The 22,269-nt window shown below is 35.0% G+C and overlaps 1 protein-coding gene across 1 annotated transcript; it reads left to right on the top strand.

The window, feature by feature from the left end:
• The first annotated feature begins 9,728 nt into the window (after positions 1 to 9,728).
• LOC111906129 (uncharacterized) lies at positions 9,729 to 11,637 on the top strand. The gene is made up of 3 exons (XM_023901862.3): positions 9,729 to 9,886; positions 10,274 to 11,347; positions 11,444 to 11,637. Exon 2 carries the CDS (start codon positions 10,312 to 10,314, stop codon positions 11,326 to 11,328), a length of 1,017 nt encoding a protein of 338 aa, XP_023757630.1. The 5' UTR covers positions 9,729 to 9,886; positions 10,274 to 10,311; the 3' UTR covers positions 11,329 to 11,347; positions 11,444 to 11,637.
• The last annotated feature ends 10,632 nt before the right edge of the window (positions 11,638 to 22,269 follow it).

Raw genomic sequence — 22,269 nt, 5'->3', positions numbered from 1 at the left:
TAAACAAGTAAATTAACATTGCATACATACAATTTAAATTTCATATGTACCTAAACAAATTTGAATTACATATAATATTTTAACCACAATTTCAATTTCATATAACATTAACCAAGTAAATTAACATTTCATGTAGACATTTTCAATTTCATATAAACCTAAACAAACAAACAATATACATATACCAAACAAACAACACAATCACACATATACCAAACAAACAACACAATTCTATAATCAAAGGAGGATCAATTTCGATTTCAATTTCATATAAACTTATACATATATACAATTTCAAATTCAATAAAAATTAGAAAAAAAAAAAAAAAGCTAACCTGTGTTTCGTTTTTCTTGCTATGATGGACGGACTCTGCTTGTCAAAGTTGATGGTGATCCTCCCGTAGTGGCCGGTGGTCACCGGAAATAAATAAAATCAGAAAAAAAAAATAAACATGAAAAACCTACCAGTTTCTTACCTGCAATAAAAAACGAACGGTGGTCAAGTATAGAAGCTGGAACTAGGGTCGCCGGTGAACGACTCGTTGGTGGGGAAGGTTGAGGCGGTGGAAGACGGACGGTGGTGCTTCACCACCGGAGAACAACTCTAAACACCAACCCCCCCCCCCCCAAATCCGGGGTAAAAATCATTACCACACAGCAATAAACAACGAAACAGGAGTAGAAAATATGTTACGTGGGGCTAATCGCTGGTTATGGAAGTTAGAAGCAGATTTTCGTCGGAGAGGGTGAACCTGCGTCGCTGTGTGCAAATGAACGAAGACTGCTTTTTTTTAGGGTAAACCCCTATGTCGACGACATGTCGTCGGTATAGGGTCTATATAAACGATGACGTTTCGTTTTTTGCTGAAACAAAAAAAAATTAAAAACCAGTGCCGACAACTTGTCGTCAGGATAGCCGTATCATGCGGATCGTCACGTGTCATGTCGACGACTCGCCGTCGGTATAGAATACACAAAACTACGTCGTACTGTATTTCCAGCACATGGAATCAAAATAAATGGAAAATAGATTTTTTGATACCTATCCTGACGACATGTCGTCGATATAGACTTTCAGAATACCACGAACAATTTTGTTGCTCCTACCAGACTTGTAGCGACGACTTGTCATCGACACAGATATCATGGTCAAAGGAAATCGGTCAAAGTTTGCAAAATGTATGACGACAACATGTCCTCGGGATAGGGGGACTTGTAACGACCACATGTGTCGTCGGGATAGGTGTCGTCGGCATAGCTCGGTATCCCTTGTAGTGTCATCACATGTGAATCTTACATCACCATCTGTCCATCTACAAACCTTAGCTGTTTCAGATTTTCAATTAGATAGATCAATGTTTGAATCTTCCAACACCCCATTGTTGGTGCATGTTTTTGATGGGTTCTCATGGTTGCACGGGATGTGATGTATAGTGATGCACCTTGGCTGGACAATAATACCCCTCTGGGAAAATATATCATACACTCGAGTATCAGTCATGATCTGACGAACAGGCTAGGGATTCAATCCCTTCGTTCCATCTCTTTAGTCAGTGAGGAAATGACATAAAAAGATTTACCCTGTATGGACTATACAAAAATCCATGATTTCCTTGAATAATATGCATGGAGGGAAATATTTCTTGTTAGATGATCTTCTTGGACTGGCAGACTGCTGTAAAGCCAAAATCTTCATATAATTTTTGCAAACTCCAACATCCATCATCAACAATTCTTTTGTGTTGGGTCATCCCGTATCAATCCCCCTTGGCGCAATCAACACCACATCCACTACCTGCGATCGTAGGTATCTCAGTTACGCAACATTCCCTTTCTGTTAGTTGTCGATATTATTTTTTTTAACATCTGATCAATGTATATGATCAGACTTTCTTTTATTTGGTTCATTATTTGTGAACTTGGTGTGTCATCTCCAAATTCCTCAAGTGATATCACTTGGAGCCTTCACAATACATATACAAATCCTAGGCGAGATTTACATTTTTTTTGTTGTGTGCTTCTCAATCCAGCTTTCTTCTCTTCTCGTGATTTCAACATCACCATTTGTGCTGTTGTGCATCCTCACATTGACGTGAGTTTTCTACTCCATTGGCGCATCATCACACCATCATGAGCATTCACTTCTCATCACCATCTATCTATCTTGTAAGCACCTTTGTGAACCAACTTAAAGTGTCTTGTAAAGCCAATGTGAAATGCACATAAACCTCAAGAAAACCCACCATGTAGCTGTGAAGAAACAAAGTTTCACAAACATTTTGTGACATTTTTTGTGACACTTGAACATTTGAGCATGTTACTCATTTGTGACAGTCATGTGTCGCAAGAGCTAGAGTAAGAAAAAGGGAAACACACAACATCTGTGTATGTCATGCAAACCATCTTTTTAACACACATGCACACATTTTTTTTCTTGTTTTTTTAGGATACCAGCTTTTAAAGCTGTCAATTATATATATATATATATATATATATATATATATATATATATATATATATATATATATATATATATATATATATATATATATATATATATATATATAACAAACCTTATTCCTATTTAAATTTCAAAGGTTTATTCTTTTTTTTTTGGGTTGTTAGTGATTATATGGTATTCAAGAGATATTTTTTTTTAAATATAAAAGAACAAAGTTTTTTTTATTCTATATATATATATATATATATATATATATATATATATATATATATATATATATATATATATATTAGGACTTAGCAATTTTGTTCTACCAATAATAGTTTTTGATATGATCTACCAAAATATCAAAGTTTTATTTATTTATTTTTTCAGTTTGTAGAAAAAGATCAAGTCATTCATTCTTATTCAACATTTAATTTTTCTTCAAACTTCAAGCCTAAATAAAACACAAAACGAATTTGCAAATTTTTCCTTTTGTTAATTTATTTTCCTATCTTGACAAAACAAAATTAATTTTTGTGTAGATTGTGCAAATTTAAACTTATTTTTTTAAATCAATTCCAGATTTTTGAATTTTTTTACCAATTGTCATATTTAACAGTTACATTTTCTCTAAGAAAATCTTTCAAGTTCAAGGAACACATTCTCTCGAATCATTTTTAAAGTTTTTTTGTAAGTGTATCTACTTCAACAAAAAATTTCATTGAAGTAGAGGGGGTAAATGTTAAATCAATATTTTTCCTTTTACACACTTTTAAGACTCCTTATTTTAGTAACCATCACATAGAGGGAAACTATTGGAAATAGTTTTATATGATTGTCACTTGAAATAAGTTGAGTATTGATTTGCATTTTCTAATAAACATTATCATAATGTTTCAGGTTGGAAAGATCCTAAAGATTCAACAAGTGTTTGAAGAATCAGATGTTGGAGCACTTGAAGTTGACATGGATCACTTGATGAACATGGAGAACTTGAAGTTGACATGGAGCATTTGCAATTGACATGGAGCACTTGCTGAAAGCAAGTTGGACCATCATGATCTCAGGTGGCACGTCTAGATCATATGTGGAGCATCAAGATATTGATGGATCATCTGGAATATTGATGGCTCATCAGAAACATTGTTGGCTCATCCACAACTCTATGGCTCAACAAGACATTGATGGATCAACATGAATACTTGGTAGCTCATCTCAAGTCAATAGATTAACATGATCACATTGATGGCTCAACAAGATTGCACATGCCACATCATGTACAATGATAGCACGTCCAACTTCTCAATGGACCATCATGAACACATGTTTGTACATTTTCAAGTTCAAGGCGCATTCCAACATTCAAGAAACAACTCAACTTGATCAATGGCACTTCTGGAAGTTAAATACATCTTAGAAGACAATGGAGCAACATGATGCTCATGATATTCTCAATATTGATCAAGAAGGCTCAAGAAATATGAAGACTCAAAACTTGGATGGATCCCTAACAGAATACTAATGGGATTGGAATATTACATCCATTCTTCGTTAAGTAGTGCAAATGTGTCAATTGATGACTAATTCATGATGACGTGTCAACACCTGATTGGTCAAGCCATGTCATGGGCTTTTTTAAAACCTATAAATAGGCCCCTTTGGATCTATTATAAAGTTGCTCATTCCCTGATCAATTCATGCTTCTTCCTAATCCTTCTGCATATTTATTGTTTAGACTAGTATTCAGAGAGCCATTTGAGTGTTTTAGTGTGTTTACAATTCAAACACTTGTAACTGGATCTTTATGAATATGAGACACTTTTGAATCATTGATCTTGAACATACAAAAACGTTTTTTCATTAACTTGGTTGATTCACAAATATTTACTTTCCGCATTACTTGCCACTTGATGATTTTGAAACTTTGTTTCAATATTTTCAACACTTGGACTATTCTAGTCTAGGTTCACTCAATTCTTTAGTTTATATCAGAGCAACTGAATTTCTCACTTTTTCAGTTAACTTTTAGTCAAATTGCTAGTTTTAGAAGGTCAACTAAGGGTTTACCTTGTGATTCGGTAGGTGGTGCGTAGTATCCATTTCTTGGTTGTGTGAGATGATTAGTTGTTTGACTATGTTGCGAGGTAGGTTATCACACTATACTATGTAGGATGTTAGTTGTATTTTTGATACTTGCATGGGCAACTAGGGTTTGGCCTCTAGAATTTATATGAAAGACCAGGGTTTGGCCTCGAGCATTTACATGTAAGACTAGGGTTTGGCTCCTGGCAATTGTATGGAAGGCCAAGATATGACCCCTGACACATGTACAAGTAAAGAATGTGATTTGGCCCATGGCAGAGAATAAGACTATGATTTGGCCCATATCATCTTCTTGGGGTTAAAATATACCCAATATGTTATGTATGGTATGTGGTATTTTGGGGAACTCACTAAGCTTTGTGCTTATGGTTTTGTGGTTTAAATATTTCAGGCACTTCTGGTTCCAGGGTGAAGAGTCTGGCATGATTGCACCGCATCCACAGGAGATTTCATACTTATGATTATGTTACCACTCTAATGTTATTTGAATTAATTTTTATGTTATCACTATCTCTGAAAGTAATGAATGAATGTTTTAGTTGATTTAAAAAATATATCTAGTATTTTTGGGACGTTACACGTTGTGCGTCACATATTCTTGCCATGCCATATCAGGATTACCACCCCTAAGAAAATGTAGCCAATTATGAACCGTTGAATTATGTTGGCAATGATAAGAAGTGGGTGAACTTGGTAAGGTATTTAACGATAACCCTTATGGTGGTCTTCCAGTTGGATGACAGGAGGCGTGTAACGAAATGCATGGAGTTGTCTTCCCATGGATTTGATGGTGTTGGAAATGGTTGTAAAAGTCCATATAGTTTGTGGTTTGTGGTTTGTGGCTTTGGTGGTTTAAAAAACTTGACAATTCTTGATGTATTTTTTTATGTTAGTTTGCATGTTCGACAAAAAAATGAGAGGAAAACCTTTAGTATGTGACTATGATTCCCGAATGGCCACCAAGTGTGGAGAAGTGAAACTCTTAAAAAAGTGTTAGTATAATATTGGTAACATCATGAATAAATAAGTGTCCATTTGTTTAGACGAAGTAGTCACGAAAAGTAAAACTTGATGGCTGGTCCTTGATTATGAAGAGGAATTTGTGACCTTATGGGTTGTCTCCCAAGAGCTTGAAAAATTCATTCAACCAAGTGGTAGTGGGGGCTAAAATTATGAACATAAATTAGGCGAATGCCCGCGCGTTGCACAGTGGGATAATTATATAGTTTAGTATGGTTATATATGGTTTAATGTATTGTGAATTAAGCCATACATAAAACTTGTATGCAATTAAATAGCATGTATATTTTTTGATTTACAGATTTTTTTATCATAATCAATAATGATTTTTTTTACTATTAGTTTAAAATTTAAAATGTAATTTTTATGTACACATTAGTATCTAATGTAATTAGTTGATGATTGATTAGATATGGATTCTCATTTGTGGTCGTCTATTTATGTTGAACCTCATACAAATACATATTTAACGACTTTTGTTAGTTTTACTATTGAATAGAAAATGGTGTCGTATTTTAAGTAAATATAAAAAAATCTCATTCTCAATCTATTTTAAGATAGTGACATATTTTAAGTTAATATAAAAAATCATATTCTAGAACTAATGAAAAGAAAAAACGGAGCCAAAATTTTTAACTATAATAAAGTTGATTCCAATTAAAAAGTGCTCAATCGAAGATAATATCATTCAATAAACATCATAAGATATTACGTTATATTCAAATTACAGACATCATTTTTGTAAGAGTCATTCAAAATATATGAGACTATAGTGCCTAATACAACAATGTAATAACCAAATGACCCTAACATACTTTAAATGAAATATAATTATAATATATTATCTATGCAACTAAATTTCTTCACAACATGTGGGATTCGTCTACTATATGGTATTCTTCTAATATATTATATTATAGTATAAACATTATATTTGGAAAACCACTTTGAGTCATATTGTAGTTTATAACATTAAATTTGTGATCGGGTGTATTTGACACACATTTGTGTATTTATATCTATATTATATATTTAAAACCAATATTATATAAACATTCAACCTAAATATTCATCTTCAAGTTTTCTTTCTTCACCACGTAAACAAACTTTTGTTATAAAGCCAAAAATGGAATAAAAGACACTTAATTGTATGATCATGATATATTGTATTTTGATTGGGGCTTGTACAAAACATGCATGAGCATATATTATTAATTTATCTCTTGTTTTGGGTAATTGGAATAAGATAGCTTCAAATCCAACGTATCAAACGGATTACCCATTACTAAAGTCTAAAACCCAAAAACTCAAACATAATCTAATACCATACAAATGCATGAGGTTTTAGCAAATTATTATCTGATATGAATTACCATTGATTATGTGTGATTAATTATTAAGAAGGTGAAAAGGTTTGGGAGTTTCAAATGCATGAGGTTTTAGCAAATTATTGTGGGGGGGGGGGGGGGGGGGTTTCAAATGCATGACAATCAAGGGAAAATGCAAGCTTTATAAGTATGTAAGATCCGTAGTCTACCAACTTAGATCACTAATAACTTTGTTTTCTTTACCTGGTTTGTAATATTGTTCAAAATCATACCATAGTAGTTATGCGATTCATTTGATTTGTTCGGGTATTTAAATGACTTGTGTTAGTATATGATTGCATGTTTGACTTTATGTTGGTCGGTAAATAGATAATTTTTTATCCAATAACTATTTCTAAACATTTCTTTACCTCTTCATTAGTCACATATAGTTCTCAAACATTGTTGGAGTTGGCTTGCATTTGAGGGTACATTTTTGTTGAAAAATGTCATGGATGTGTATCTTTGAGATAGTACTTCTTTAATGGATTACCCCTATGCATCTATAATCATGGGGAATGGGATTAAAAAGCCAAATAGTGCCAAGGTGAGGAGTGATGCCATGGTTGTTTTAAGAGTTAGAATGATTTGACGGCTTTAGGTGACCACATAAAGGTTGGGGGTTTTAGTGGAGTTCCAATGGTTGTGTATCCTCGCACTTATAATTGCTCAAACCTTGTCAAATCTTGAAATACATGTAAAGTTGTTAAAGAGGTAGGTGTCATCTATGCTTGTATGGTTATGATCTTTTTTCTCTAAGGATGATATTATATGAGAAGAGATATTATAGGCGATAAAACTAATTCCGTTGACTCCAAAAGTGCACTTGGAGAGTTTGTCATAGTAGTGGTTAATTTTGAGGATGTCGAGGACGAAGTGGAGTTAGCCGTAGTGTAGATCAAGCGGGGAAGAATCTGCCCGAATCAAATGTTTTGAGGAACGTATCGAGAGAGAATTTGATTTGGTTAGACAATGTGTGGTTGGTAAACAAGGATCGGTTTTTTCGCAAGGTACGGAATGTATCGTCAAATATTCAATATGATTCCACAAGATCTAGTTTCGTTCAAGTAAGGGATTCTAGCCAATTGAAAGGATCTTCTGATCAATCTAGAGATCATTTTGATTCCATTAGTAATGAGGATTCGGAATATCACACATTGATCAATCAAAGAGAACGGGGTTGGGCTATGTTATAAGGTCGAACGGAGTCATCAGTGGGTGGGTTATAGATTGGCTTTGGGCGGTACCGGCGGTACCACCAGTTTGTGGTTCCTTCTTCGACGGTCTAGGGAGGGTTGGAGTGTTATTGCGCGACAATTAGTTTGAGAAATCGCTTCCTCCTCTCTCTTACTACTCTCTCTCTCTCATCCTTGTGCATTAAGCAATTTTTCTTCTTGCTTTAAGAGTTAGACTTGTACCAAACTAACTTAGTATCTTCTTAATTAATTTGTGAATTAATTTTGTATGTTTTTGTTAATTAATTTTGAAAGATTTTAATTACTGTGTATTTATTTTAAAATTAAAAATGAGTGGGTTGTGAAAAATAGGGTTTTCAAGTGTTGCGGTTTGGGTGGGTTGGAAAAGATAGGAGAAGAAAAGTTGATGTGGTGCTAATGTGGTAGTAGATTAAGTGGGTTGGGAGGAAAGGACTCCCTCGTCCATAAGTGCTACCGAAATCAATTAAGGTAGTAATAGTGTGGTCATTAATGGTGTCACTAAGTTGAATGGCATGTGGCAATGGTAAACCTAGAAAAGCGGCTATGGAAAGTGAAGGGAAGTGTGGGTTTGGTTCGATATCATGAATGTGAGAGTTATTGGTGGTGGTTACGGGTGGGTGTTCATGTTTCAGAAAGGGTTGGGTAGTATCGAAAGCATCATCATCGTCGGTGATTAAAAAAAATTAGGGTGTATTACAAATTTTGTTGGGTGAGAATTTTTATGGATACCAGAAAGCGGAAGCAAAGTTATTCGACACAAAGTTTTTAGAGGGCACCGACTCAAAATATTATGAAGAGTAAAATATGGTTTAGTTCAGGCGGTCCTATTAGGAGAGGTGTGGTGGTGGACAACGTGTTGTTGAAGTTGGAGTAACTAATGTCTATTGTATTCGTGGCTACTTAATATTCAATAAATTTTGCTGATAGGAAGGTTCGGTGTAAAGATTGTGGGTAGTAGATGGAGGTTTCAGATTTGATATCGTGGCTTAAACCGAAAATAAAACAATTAATTAAGGCTTATGAATAAAGGTCATTAACACAATTACTGACTTGGCTTAGTAGGCTGCTATTGTGGTGGTTTGGTGTAGCTTGAACAATATAACTTGATGGTTCTCCGAAGGATAAAGACCCGAATCGTGATTCTAAGGCACATGAAAACTCGGTCCAACTCAAAGCTTCACAGGTAAAGTAGAAGCGTGTGAGTGAAATGTGTTGCAATGGTGGAATGGAATAGTAGGTGAAGTAATCAACCGATTGTTTGAAAGAGCCAATCCAAAGGGTTAGACTCATCGAAAATGAGCCGAGGGATCTTCCATGGTCGTGATGTGTTTAAGGGTGGAATATCATGACTCCTATCATTCGAAGATAACGAAACGATGGTAGGTGAAGTATCATTTGCACTACATGTTTGTTACTATGTTAGGGACGAGTTTTATAAAAAGACAAAAGCTTAGGGTCTAAGTAAAAAGTTTCATTTCATTGGCGACAAACAAACCGGCGCCGACTCATGAAAATTAAATCGGTTTAAATTTTGAAAAACCGGACACTTCATTTGTATATATAAAAGCATACCTTTTGCCCTACGAAGCTCCTCTTTTTTCTCTCTCTAGAAGCTCTTTCACATTATCAGCTCCAAACAGTTGTCTGCTATCTCGTTTCGATTTTGATCGACTCATCGAAGATCAATCGTGAACTCTTGGTTCACGAATCAAGCAATCGAGATAGTTTATCCGGTAAGTTTTTCCTCAAATCCTTATTTGAGGTTTAATTTCTATCCGAGTCCCTCAGTTCTCTATGCGATTAAGTTTATGGCTTCTGATTGCTTACTTTCCTGGATCTCCTAGGGCTTTTTACCCGCTTAATCTGATTTTCGGTAGTTTGACTTCATCTCTTTTGTTCTTCACGCTGCCAATTTTCAGCTGTTGAGCTTGTAACTTTTAGGGCTTCCGATTTCGTGATATATTATCTGTTTTTTTGCTAATTAGGGCTTTGATATGATGCTTTACCACCTTAATTTTCTCATTTCTGATATGATTTTTGTTGTGCCCTCTTTTTGGATGCTATTGCTTGAAAAAATGAAATCAAATTCGAACTTGCAATTGATTGTTTGATGTTACCAGGATTTCTGTTTGAAGTTTGAACATCGACGAACATAAAGATGCCTAAAGAAAGAAGAGACCGATCCGTCTCCATCGACAGGTCTTGGACATCTCCATACGTCTGCAACACCAGTCACTCAAAACGATCACTTTCCAAAAACCCATTAGAATCCGAAAACATAAAAGAATGGGAAGAAGCTCGATGCCCAGTATGTATGGAACACCCACACAACGCCATCCTTCTCCTCTGTTCTTCCCATGAAAAAGGTTGTCGCCCATTCATGTGTGACACAAGCTATCGCCATTCCAATTGCTTTGATCAATTCCAGAAAGCATCTTCTGAATCATTAGAAACACCACCAACACCAACACCAACATCAACACCAACACCAACACCAACACCAACACCTGTCACAACACTAACCTGCCCGCTATGTCGCGGGCAGGTGACCGGATGGATAGTGGTGGAAGCTGCCCGAGGATTCATGAATGGAAAAACTAGAAGCTGTGCTAGTGAAACATGTGAGTTTTCAGGGACATATGCTGACCTGAGAAAGCACGCGAGGCTGGATCACCCGTTAGTGAGACCATCAGAAGCTGATCCAGACAGGCAAAGGGATTGGAGGAGGTTAGAAAGACAAAGAGACATGGGAGATTTGTTGAGCACTCTTCAATCTTCAATAGCTGATGAAAATGGTGAAAATCTTGAAAATGGTGTAACAGGAAATGGTGGTGCTACTACTGCTTTATCTTTTGATGAAGGTGGTTGGTTAACCGTGTTTTTCTTGATTAGGGTTTTTAGACCGCGAAGCGGCTCAAGGAGTAGTAGTAGTTGGTCCGGGACCTCGCGGGCCCGGGCCCATGTCACCATTAGGAGGAGACCGAGTACACGTTTATGGGGGGAGAGTCATAATGAAGGAGTTGTAGATGATGGTGGTAATGATAATGATAATGATAATGATAATGATGATGATGGTGATGATGATGATGATGATGATAATGAGTCATCGGATGGGGGGTCGGGCCCACAGATTCATAATAATAATATCAATAATAATAATGATGATGAGTCTTGATTTTCAGACAAGTGTCATTGTAAGGAATAATTTTGAAAGAATGAAAGTATGTTGCTATTTTGTTGTGTTAATGTGTTTAGTGATGTATGATTTTGTTTTGTGATGTGTGTTTCAGGTGAAGAGAGAGAAGAATCTTTGGCTTGTTCTTCTTTTATATGGACATGGAGTTTGGAGATATGTAAGAGAAAAGAGAGAGAGAGAAGGGAGGAAGAAATTTGAAACTGTAATTTTAACTTGAAACTTATATGATTTGTTTATACATCTTCAATCATTGAGATTTATCGAGTACTTCTATTCGTCGTTTGTTTATCTTGTTGCAATTGAGTCAACTCGTTAGGGGTATTTTTGTCATTTTGTTGGGTTTGGGGGTTAAAATGGAGTAGTGTCATTGTCATAGTTGTTTCTCATTTTATTCGGTTTGGGGTCATTATGGAGTAGAATCATGATCATTTTTGATGTTGCCCTTCAATTGGGTCAACTTGTTAGGGGTATTATGGTCATTTTTGTTTGCATTAGGGGGATTGTATTGTATTTCGAGGTCCCTTAAAGATGCTCTTTTAACTTTAGTTAGGCACATTTTGTTGGCATTATGGTCATTGTAGTATAGTCCAAACTTTATTTAGGCAAACCTAATAAGGGGCATTGTAGTAATTTTTTGTTGGCATAATGGGATTATGGTATATCTCATTTTCTCTTTTCATTTGGACCACATCTGTAAACAAATCAACATGGTTTACAATATAAAGACGACAAATTTTAGAAAATCCTTTAACTTTTTAAGCCTTTTACATAAAAAGTTATTAATATAATTTTTTTTGTAGAAAAACCCCCGATTATTTGATTTTTTTTTCATTTAAATCATTATTTATCTACTAAAATCGGCTTAACAAGGTTACCAACAGTGATATAAAACTCGCTGAGTTGGCTGATTACTCAGCCGAATGCTTCTTACTCGGCCCCTTACCAACAGTGATATAACACACGTAACTTATGACTTTAAAATACAAAATTTCTCTAAAAATATTTCTATATGAATTACCGAATCCGAGTACTCCAGAGTACTAACTACTCGACAGTCAGCCGAACAGGTACCAAGTAACGAGTTCTACAACCTTTGTTAACGATAATATCCAATTGGGATGCTTTAGATTTGATTAGAATGATCTATTGTTAACATAACATATGTTAATTTATTTTAGTAGGTAAATAATTGTGCAAATAAAAATTAAATATAAAAATCATTGGTCTTGTGCAATAACAATGAGGAACATTTATGTCTTTGTGCAAAAATAAGATATCAAAATCAATTTGCTATACATGTCAAATGCAAAATGCAGTATAACCAGATATAATGACGATATGATACACGTCTCCTACACGAATTTTTTGTCTAGATACATTTTTGTCCGCATACAAACCTCCCACTTGGCCTATTGTGGGAGGCATATGGCTATGGGTATAATGGTCATCAGTGAATGTGGGGACATCAAGTGGAATTATAATTGGTTGCATGGGTAGGGGGTACTTGGTATGTGTTTTTAACTTATTACAAAAGTGGTCCAATGGTTATTTGCTTGAAAATAAGGTAGGAAAGTGTTATTAATTGAATGATGAGGGGTCCAAGTGAAAACTTATCAAGAGTAATCACTAATAACAATGTGCAATAATGAGAAGCCAGAAGGATTCTCCATCATGGTTTTTCTATGAATTATGGACGTTAGCTGGAGTTATTATTATTTATTTTGGTCAAATAAATGATAACGAGGTGGATATGAAATGTAGATACTTCTTTCTCATATTTTTTTTTTGATTTTTTTAATAATTATATATCTCGTTTCATTGTCTTATAATATGCTCTACTTCATGAAATTTCACTGTTTATTTTTCCGGAAATGACGGATTGTAATTATATAAAAGAAAACACATTTGTGAGACATTGACCTATACGTACCTAAGAATCTTTCATGAAATTTCACTGTTTATTTACTTTAACTTTTTGGCTGCGGTATTTCTTAGGCTTGAGGGAGTGGACTCGTCACCCCTCTCGCCAAACAAGGTGCTAACATATCAAACACCATCCTTTTGGATTTGCCAAGGGGAAGAATTGAAAGGCAAGCAAATAGCAAGAGGAAAGAAGAAAGAGAAAAAGTATTGGTTTATTACGATTGGTTGATAGCTATTGTTTCTTTTTTCTCTTTTTTTTTCTTTCAAAATAAACTCTATTAATTTAACTCACCATCACTCCCTACCAGATATTAAGAGTTAGTTGTTAAGAAGGAAAAATGATGTGGCACTAAAAAAAATGATGTGACAAGGTGCTAAGAATGTTACCACTAGTTCTACATTTGGTTGAATGTATGTTGGTCATATTCCATTGCGATTATTTTGGTTGTTCTTTTGTGAATTTTAAGGTGTTGCAATCTTTAGTAGTATTATCACAATTTGTATATATTGTTTTGAGTTATTCATTATAATCTAAACTCACGATGATAGTCTATCACCATAAAATCATATTGTTCTGATTTTTTTTTATATAATGATCACCAAATTCCACTCATCTATTCATGGATTTGCCTTTATTTGAAGAAAAAAATGCAAATCAACAATTTTAGCTCAACATATATATTATTTTCGAAATAAATGTATCATGGTTCAATCTATTAACAACAACCATAACCCTAAAATGAGGTTTAAGAAGTACATTTCAACCGTTGTCAAGAAGATTTATGATCCAAACCAGAATCCTTCTGCCAGCATTACGTCATTGACCATCAAGAAAGCAAGAACCCTATCTCTAGAGGCTTGGGAATTTCGATCAACAAGAAAAATGTTGGTTTCCTCTTGTCGTTGCACAGGTAGGAGGAGATGAAACACGGAGGGCTGAAATGAGGGTTTCAGAATTTGAGCTTGAAATCCCTTGAATCTCTTCCTTTTATATACCTGTGGGAAAATCTTATCATTTCCATATTTGAATTTGAGGATAATATTATTTTATCTTCTAGAATTATTAAGTGTTTCAAATACTAATATAATTCTTTTAGGATGATTATGTAATTCACACCAATTAATTTTTAATTATTTATTAACACTCAAATAATAATAAATTAATTTCACTTTATTAATCTGTTCTTGCTTTTATTTTGGGTCAAATGCATAACCCATACAATCCCATGTAACTAATTGTATTATCTAACATGTTGTATTATTACCAACATGTTGTGTAGTGAGCATCTCTTCAAAGACTTCCATTTTGAACCCCTAGGTTCGGTAATGCCCTAGATAAGTAAGCATATATCCTTTGACTATCAACCTCATCTGAATGTAGCTATATATTTACTATCAACACGCAATCAATGAGGTACCAAACTTATCTCTTTTACAAATGGTCAGAAGGAACAAATCATCATTGACTATGTAGACACTTACCCCTTAAATCATACCATACATGAGTGTACCCAACATGGTTGGCAATTATAGAAAACGTTGGAGGATGTCAAGGCATAATAGACTAAGGTCAATGTAACACCCGACTTCTAATACAAAATACACCCAAAAAATATGTTTTCAAATCATAAACTATAACTAAGTTACCAAAAGGATCATGAATATTACAGATACGATGATCTAAGCCAAGCATTACCAACCTCTCATCATTCTATCCAGTCTACATGAAACTAAAATTCACATAAAAATAAAATGTAAGCTACAATGAGTTTGGTGAGAAACCGTGCTAACAAAACACAAATTACTTACACAACTAGTTATATCAATAATAAATCAATGCAATTCTCACAATTCCTTTCAAACAATTGAATATACACTCATTTTATTGCTATTATGCAATTTTCCTTAATACTCATGGTTAAAGATAATTAAGTTGTTATTTCAACCGTTAACTATCCATAGTAGACTTACAATGTCGCCAACTACTATCAAATCCAATAACCTTTCCTTATTAGTATCATAACTGCACAAACTACCACCTTATCTAACTAATGTTTCCCTTAGCATCATTACCTCCACACAAGCTTCCACTATTTTCCAATAACGGTCTACAAATATAGTGTTACACACACCAAGTCCGCCATTGATTTGTATTTCTCGAAAATGGTATAAAATCACCAAGACTACTACCATTCATCAATAACGACATACAAGTATAGCTTTACAGACACCGAGTGTGTCATTGACTTGTATTTTCCAAAATATGGTATTACAGTAAGCAAGACTACCACCATTCTTCAATAACGACATACAAGTATAACATTATAGACACCAAGTCTACATTTGACTTGTATTTTCCAAGACATGGCATTACAGAGACAAAGATTACCAACTCTTTCTGATATCAACTTATGAGTGTAGCATTACGAATACCAAGTCTACCATTTACTCGTATTCATCTAGTGTTATGGCCGATAAGGCTACCATATACATCGGTCAATGGTATTATAGTCACCATGTCACAACTAGCATTTTTAGCTAGGAAATTATGTCTTCGTGTAAAAATCAACTATTGTATAACGTGTAATCTAAGTTGATATCATGTACTATGCTCCTTCAAAATCAACCATGTGAACCAAAATTCCTAAGTGATGTTCAAAACCTAATTCAATGCATCCCATATACTTAACTATGGGTTTGAAACCTTAATATTCCGGTTCAAACTCAGAATGGACCAGGATCCTCTTGTTGGGCCTAATGGGCCATTGAACTCTCAATTTGGTTATTTCGGGTGAAGGAACCCTATTTGGGCCTTAAATAGACCCATATTCATTAAATAATAACATTTTGAGCCATAAGACTTCTCATGGGCCTTATTAGGCCTAAAATGTCTCTCTTTGTCACTGTAGGCCTTAATGGGCCGTAAATGGTTTCTTGAACCCTAGTGGGCTGTAAACTCCTTCTTCCCCATCACTATTGGGTCGTAAACCCTGATAATGGCCCAATGGGCCGAAAATCTTTAACTTGGGCCTCATAATTTCGAATATAAGCAAGTATGGCCCAAACCCTTCCCTTCTCTTTTCCTTCCCCCTCATTCTCGGCTATACTATAAAAAAAAGAGAAAAACAATGGGATAATTAGGGAGTGCCACCTCAACATTAAAAGGTGGATTTCCAAGGAATTATACCTCAAATATCTAGGCTAATCTCATTTATCCATGCATGTCACATCTCATCTTCTCTCTTCTTTTCTTCTTCCTTCTTATTCTCGGCCACTCTCTCCCTCTCCACCCTCATTCACCACTTCAATTCCAACTCACTTCCTCTCAACATTCAACATTCTCCCACCCTCTATCTCTCTAAAATTTCATGTGAGTGTGTGTGTTCTTCAAAAAGTCATCATCAAAGATCATCATTTTCGGTAAGTTATTCTCTCATCAAAGCGTTTAGCTTAATTTTATGATAATCTTCACTCCTTAACATATCATTTCGTGATCCATGCCCTTAGATCCATCTTAAGTTTGAAAAACTCCACTCAAGGAGCTTCTAGGGCCGAGATCCTTCTCAATCTTCATCAAAAACCGAAATATTCAAACCAATGTGAGTTCATACCCCCTATTTTCGGTTTTTACTATGTTTTGGGGGAGAATACAAGTTGTTTTGTGTAGATATATGTGTATATGCATGATTTTATGTGTTGTTCATGATATCAGTGTGATATTGTGTTATAAACTTCATGAACTTGAAAATATGCTAAAATATGAGGATAATTGTTGAACACAACACTTATTTCAACTTTTTATGCAAAGAAAATGTATTAAACATTTCAAAGTTGTTTAAAACTAAGAAAGATTGCATAAGAGGGCCAAAAATGACAAAATAAACAAAAATGAGGTGATTATATGTGACTCGCAGTTTTTAAGGGGCCAAAAAGGAACTATTTTTGACAAATATGAATCTTTATGGTATTCATGCTTTTGTAAGGGCTAAAAGTGCAAACCTTCACAAATGGGCCTCATATGGGCTTTCACGATTTTTGGGCCAAAAATGTAAAATTTTGGACTTTTGTGGCTTAAGTGTCATTTTAAACAAAAATGTAAATTTTTCAATAAGAAGAACTGAAAATGTAAAATTTTCAATAATAAGAACTGAAAATGTTTCACAAATGGGCCTCATATGGGCTTTCACGATTTTTGGGCCAAAAATGTAAAATTTTGGACTTTTGTGGCTTAAGTATCATTTTAAACAAAAATGTAAATTTTTCAATAAGAAGAACTGAAAATGTAAAATTTTCAATAATAAGAACTGAAAATGTAAATTTATTAAATCTTAGACCAAAAAGATAAATTTATTTATAAATGGGCCGAGACTGCACATTTTCGTAAAATTAAGCCAAAAATGATATTTTTGACAAAAATGAGTTAAAAATGTTATTTTTACTTAAAACTAGCCTTAAATGCAAACTTTGGCCTTAAAGGACCTAAAATGTCATTTTTACCAAAAATATGTCATAATTATAAATTTTCGGTTTTTAGGACAAAAAATGACCTTTTACAAAAAGGTGGGCTTTTATGTCATTTTGGTAAACAACGAAGCTTAAACAACCAACGTAACAAACCACGGATCAATTACATCATTTATACTTTTATTGAGTCTGGAATATAATTTACATGTTTAGTGGGTCTTAGTTGTCCATTTACATGTTTATTGGGCCTGAAATGTACCTGAATGCTCATTGGGCCTGAAATATAATTTACATGCTTAGTGGCCCTTAGTTGTCCACATACATGTTTATTGGGCCTGGAATATACCTTTCATGTTTATTCACATAAATTCGATTAAAGATCTAGTGAGACGTTTCGTTTGGCATCAAATGAGTGTACAAACATAGCCTGTAGTTATAACCAGGTCTCCCGGAGAGAGAGCGAGAGTTTGTGTATAGATCTATACGGAGGTGACACCCCACACCTGAGCTGTTCGCTACAGTTAGACTAGTCCAGTCTAGGGTGACAAACCTTACCTTAAACAAGTCGGTGTCTAATAGACGTCATGACAGGCGAAATTGTCATTATCAAGTATGGTTATAACGGCTCACTTAGAGGAATTAACACCATTATAAAATTTACGGGAAACAATCTTTTGTGGAAACACGGTAACCTACACGCACTAGTACTCAACCTCGAGTGTTGAGATTCCAACATTTTCATAAACAGACAACGTCGGGTTGTCTGGGGTCATTCCCTTTATATTCTCACAAACATTAACACACATGCATTAATACAAGATCGGACACAAACATTTCAATCCGTTTTTCAGAAAATATCGGATTTTCTGGTGTTTACAAAGTAATACAAAACATTTTTCTCAAACATGCTTATGAACTCACCAACATTATATATGTTGACCTCTTTAAATTAACTTGTATTCTTAGGAAATCATTGAGCAGGTTGGTCAGCAAGAATACTTGGATATTTTGTTATGTTTTGTTTCATCAAACTTTGGATTATTTTGGCATGTAATATTGAAATACAATACTTGATATAAACAATGATAGTTGTAATATTACATGTGCGATGATGATGATGTTATGTTTCAATTATATGCACTGTGATGATACTACAAGAATGAAGTCACCTAAGCCCCCAGACGTTTCCGCCGTCTGGTTCGGGGTGTGACACACCAAGACTACCATCACCAACAACTTTCCAATACAGTGGTATTTCAGTTACCAGGACTACCCTTAAATCCCATAACTTAAATTTAGGATATTATGATCACCAAGACTACCCTGAACTATAGAGTTATTTTAAACCTCAGCATTACGGTCACCAAGACCGATAGGTTACATTCCCCAACACGATTTATAACGTGTATCTCAATACAACTAAATTCATATTTAAGAAATCATACTTTGATCATATCCTAAAGATATGAAATGTTTTGTTCATAAAAATTATGACTAAACTAGCTATTTAAATTGTATAACATAGTTTATCTACAATTCCACAAATTCAGTTCATTACCTCATATATAACAGTAACCTACTATTAAATCCAATCATACTATGCAACTCTCAACCATACATAAATCTTTAAGTTCTTAACCCATAACATATCATTTCACAATAACCATAATATTGTATTTATCACATAATATAATAATAAACACACATCTAAATAACATTTATCTAGTAGAGGAGTGTGGTTACCATCCTTATGATTGGTTGATCACTTGATGTCCTAACATCCATGATCTAGGCTTTGATCTTATCTCCCGAATCCTTTACAATATCAAACCATACTTGAGTTATTACAACTTAAAATATAACCCATTCATTCATTAAATTGACTTAATGCTTTGTCATGTCACATTACCCTATTATACCAAAATCGTCCACATTACATATACTAGTTATATATATATATATATATATATATATATATATATATATATATATATATATATATATGTTGATGTATGGTCCATCAGCATGGCCCAAACGTCAAGACATGGTGCATCAGCCTTGCCTGGTGCTCTCCTGACATTCACTTTCCATCCTTGTCTGGCACCCGTGCCTAACACTCGCGTGGCTTCTGGACACTCTCTCCCAACTTCCTGCTAGCTGAGCCTGAGTTAGCATGGCTCAAGGCCTAACCTAACTCTCCCTTGACCTACTTCTCCTATATAAATAAAATGTTTCCTCCTCCTTAAGGATGCATCTTTTAACAAGATTCTAGTCACCTTCTCTAACCTAGAGCCTTCATGGAAAGACTCTCACCTAACACACCACTATGGTTCTCTCCAGCTAGGGAGAACCATCACATCTCTACCAACCGATCTAACTTGATCATTGGAGCTTGCTCCTGGGGCATAGTCCTTGGGGCAAGTCTAACGACTTGTTGTGATGGCAACTTAGGTATCTCACCAAAAACTCGTTGACGGCACCACCTCCAGATCTCCGATCCAGATCCAACATAGAATACCCGACTTTCTGAGCACATGTCACAACATTTGGCGCCATTCGTCGGACCAAGAACATTGTTGTTTTGATCCCATCTACAGCTAGCACCCCCGGCGAGATTCTACATGATTGCTCCGATATCCTTCACAGAAGGTGAACACCGACGATGGAACAACCCATATCCAGTCCAACGTTTTCCTTATTGAAAATTGAGATGCGAGAGTGAGATGCGGCTGGATGACTTACTCATTCCTCTAAAGTCAAAGCTAATTCAAAAGAGTTGGCCCTAAGACCCTAGTGTAACACGTTTATGATGGGTTTTTGAGCACTATATCATTCCTATGGTGTACATGCAAACCCTAAAACTATGGATCTAGTTTGTCTAATGAACATGAAATAATCATCCACGGCCATAAACCCTAGATCTAGCATACAATAATCAATATTATCATAATATAGGGTTTAGATCTTACCTTTGATTGTTATGTAGTAATAACAATCTATCCCATCTTGTAATTGGCTTCTGAAAGCTTAGTGTCACAAGTGTCACACCTATAATGGCTCACAAACACCAAGAGCAAGAGGATGACTTAGGAAAGGAGAAGGAGGCACCAAAAACGTCCAAGAAACTCCAAGGAATGCTTAGCCACGTTTTTAGATTCCATAGGGGTCTTTATATAGTGAGGCTATTATGGTTTTGAACTAGGAAACCCTAATCTGACTGCTTAGGCCCTAAGCAGCCCATGGACTCCCTCCTTAGAGGCCTTGGATGAACTCTCATGGGGTTCCCCATAGATTTCTTCTACTCCAACCTCTATGGAGTCCATTAGCCCAATATCCAACTATCACACAATTGACAGTTCTAGCACCCTTTATTTAATTAATGTCTTTTAGCCACAAAATTAATTCTTATTAATTATTAACTAATAGTAATTAAACATGTGATTTCTCTTTTAATATATTATTCATATAATATATTAATAAATCATAATTAATGCCTTTGTCCATAAATCATCCTATCAAGTTGCTTTGGTGAAGGCAACCCAAAAAGACCATGCTCATAATCGGGTCAAGTACATACCAAAATAGTTATGGACTTAGACACTAATCCAACAGTCTCCCACTTGGATAAGTCTAAAAACTATTCTGCGTATGACTTCAAACCTGATCAGCAATCGTAGCTTTCAAAAGCCGCTGTCAACTCTGATCTTATCAGAAGCGTGTCCTTTAGATAAGGTATCATATATTCCTCCCTTTTAGATATCGTATGAACTGAGACATTGATTTAAATCATACTCTCTGTTCATGTGTTGTTTCTGTTGGATAAGGTGTCTAAGTCCATAACTATTTCTGGTAAGTACTTAACCCGACCCGACATGGTCCATTTGGGTTGCATGGCACCATGCAATTGGATAAACTAAATGAGAGAAATAACACATATGATTTATTAATATATTATAAGTTCTAATATATTAATAATATTGTTTAATTAGTTTTGATCAAGAATTAATTAAGTGATCAAAATATAACTAATTAAATATATGGGTAGATTCTGTAAATCTTCCATATCTTATATAATAGGCTAAGAGGCTCCATGGATTTATCAAGTTGGGTTCCACCCATAGGATGCTCCATGGAGTTAACCCATGGATCAAGAAATGAAGAGTCATGGAACATTAGGGTTTACCTAATGCAACACACTATATAAGCAATGTAACTCTCCCCAAAATCGGCTACACTAAGAAAGAAGAGGGCTTGGCCGATTTTGCATGTGTTAGAGGTGTATTTTCATTGGCTACCCACAAAGATACTTTGGTTACCTCTTCTACAAACCTAGTGATAAGGTGGTCTTTGTAGCAAGAAGAGGAGTCTTTCGAGAGAGAGAGAGAGAGTTTATAAGCCAAGGAGACAGTGGGAGGCAAATTGACCTTGAAGAACTTCAAGAGTAAAGTGGTGAAGGAACTTCAAACCCTAGCCCTCAACTTGAGGAGGAAACTCCTGTTGAGCCAATTGACGAGTCTGTACCTCTGAGGTGTT

The sequence above is a fragment of the Lactuca sativa genome, chromosome 8 (assembly GCF_002870075.4).
Source record: "Lactuca sativa cultivar Salinas chromosome 8, Lsat_Salinas_v11, whole genome shotgun sequence".
In the NCBI taxonomy this organism is placed as follows: domain Eukaryota; kingdom Viridiplantae; phylum Streptophyta; class Magnoliopsida; order Asterales; family Asteraceae; genus Lactuca; species Lactuca sativa.
Note: the sequence above shows the minus strand (reverse complement) of the source record. Positions and strands in the feature narration are given on the sequence as shown.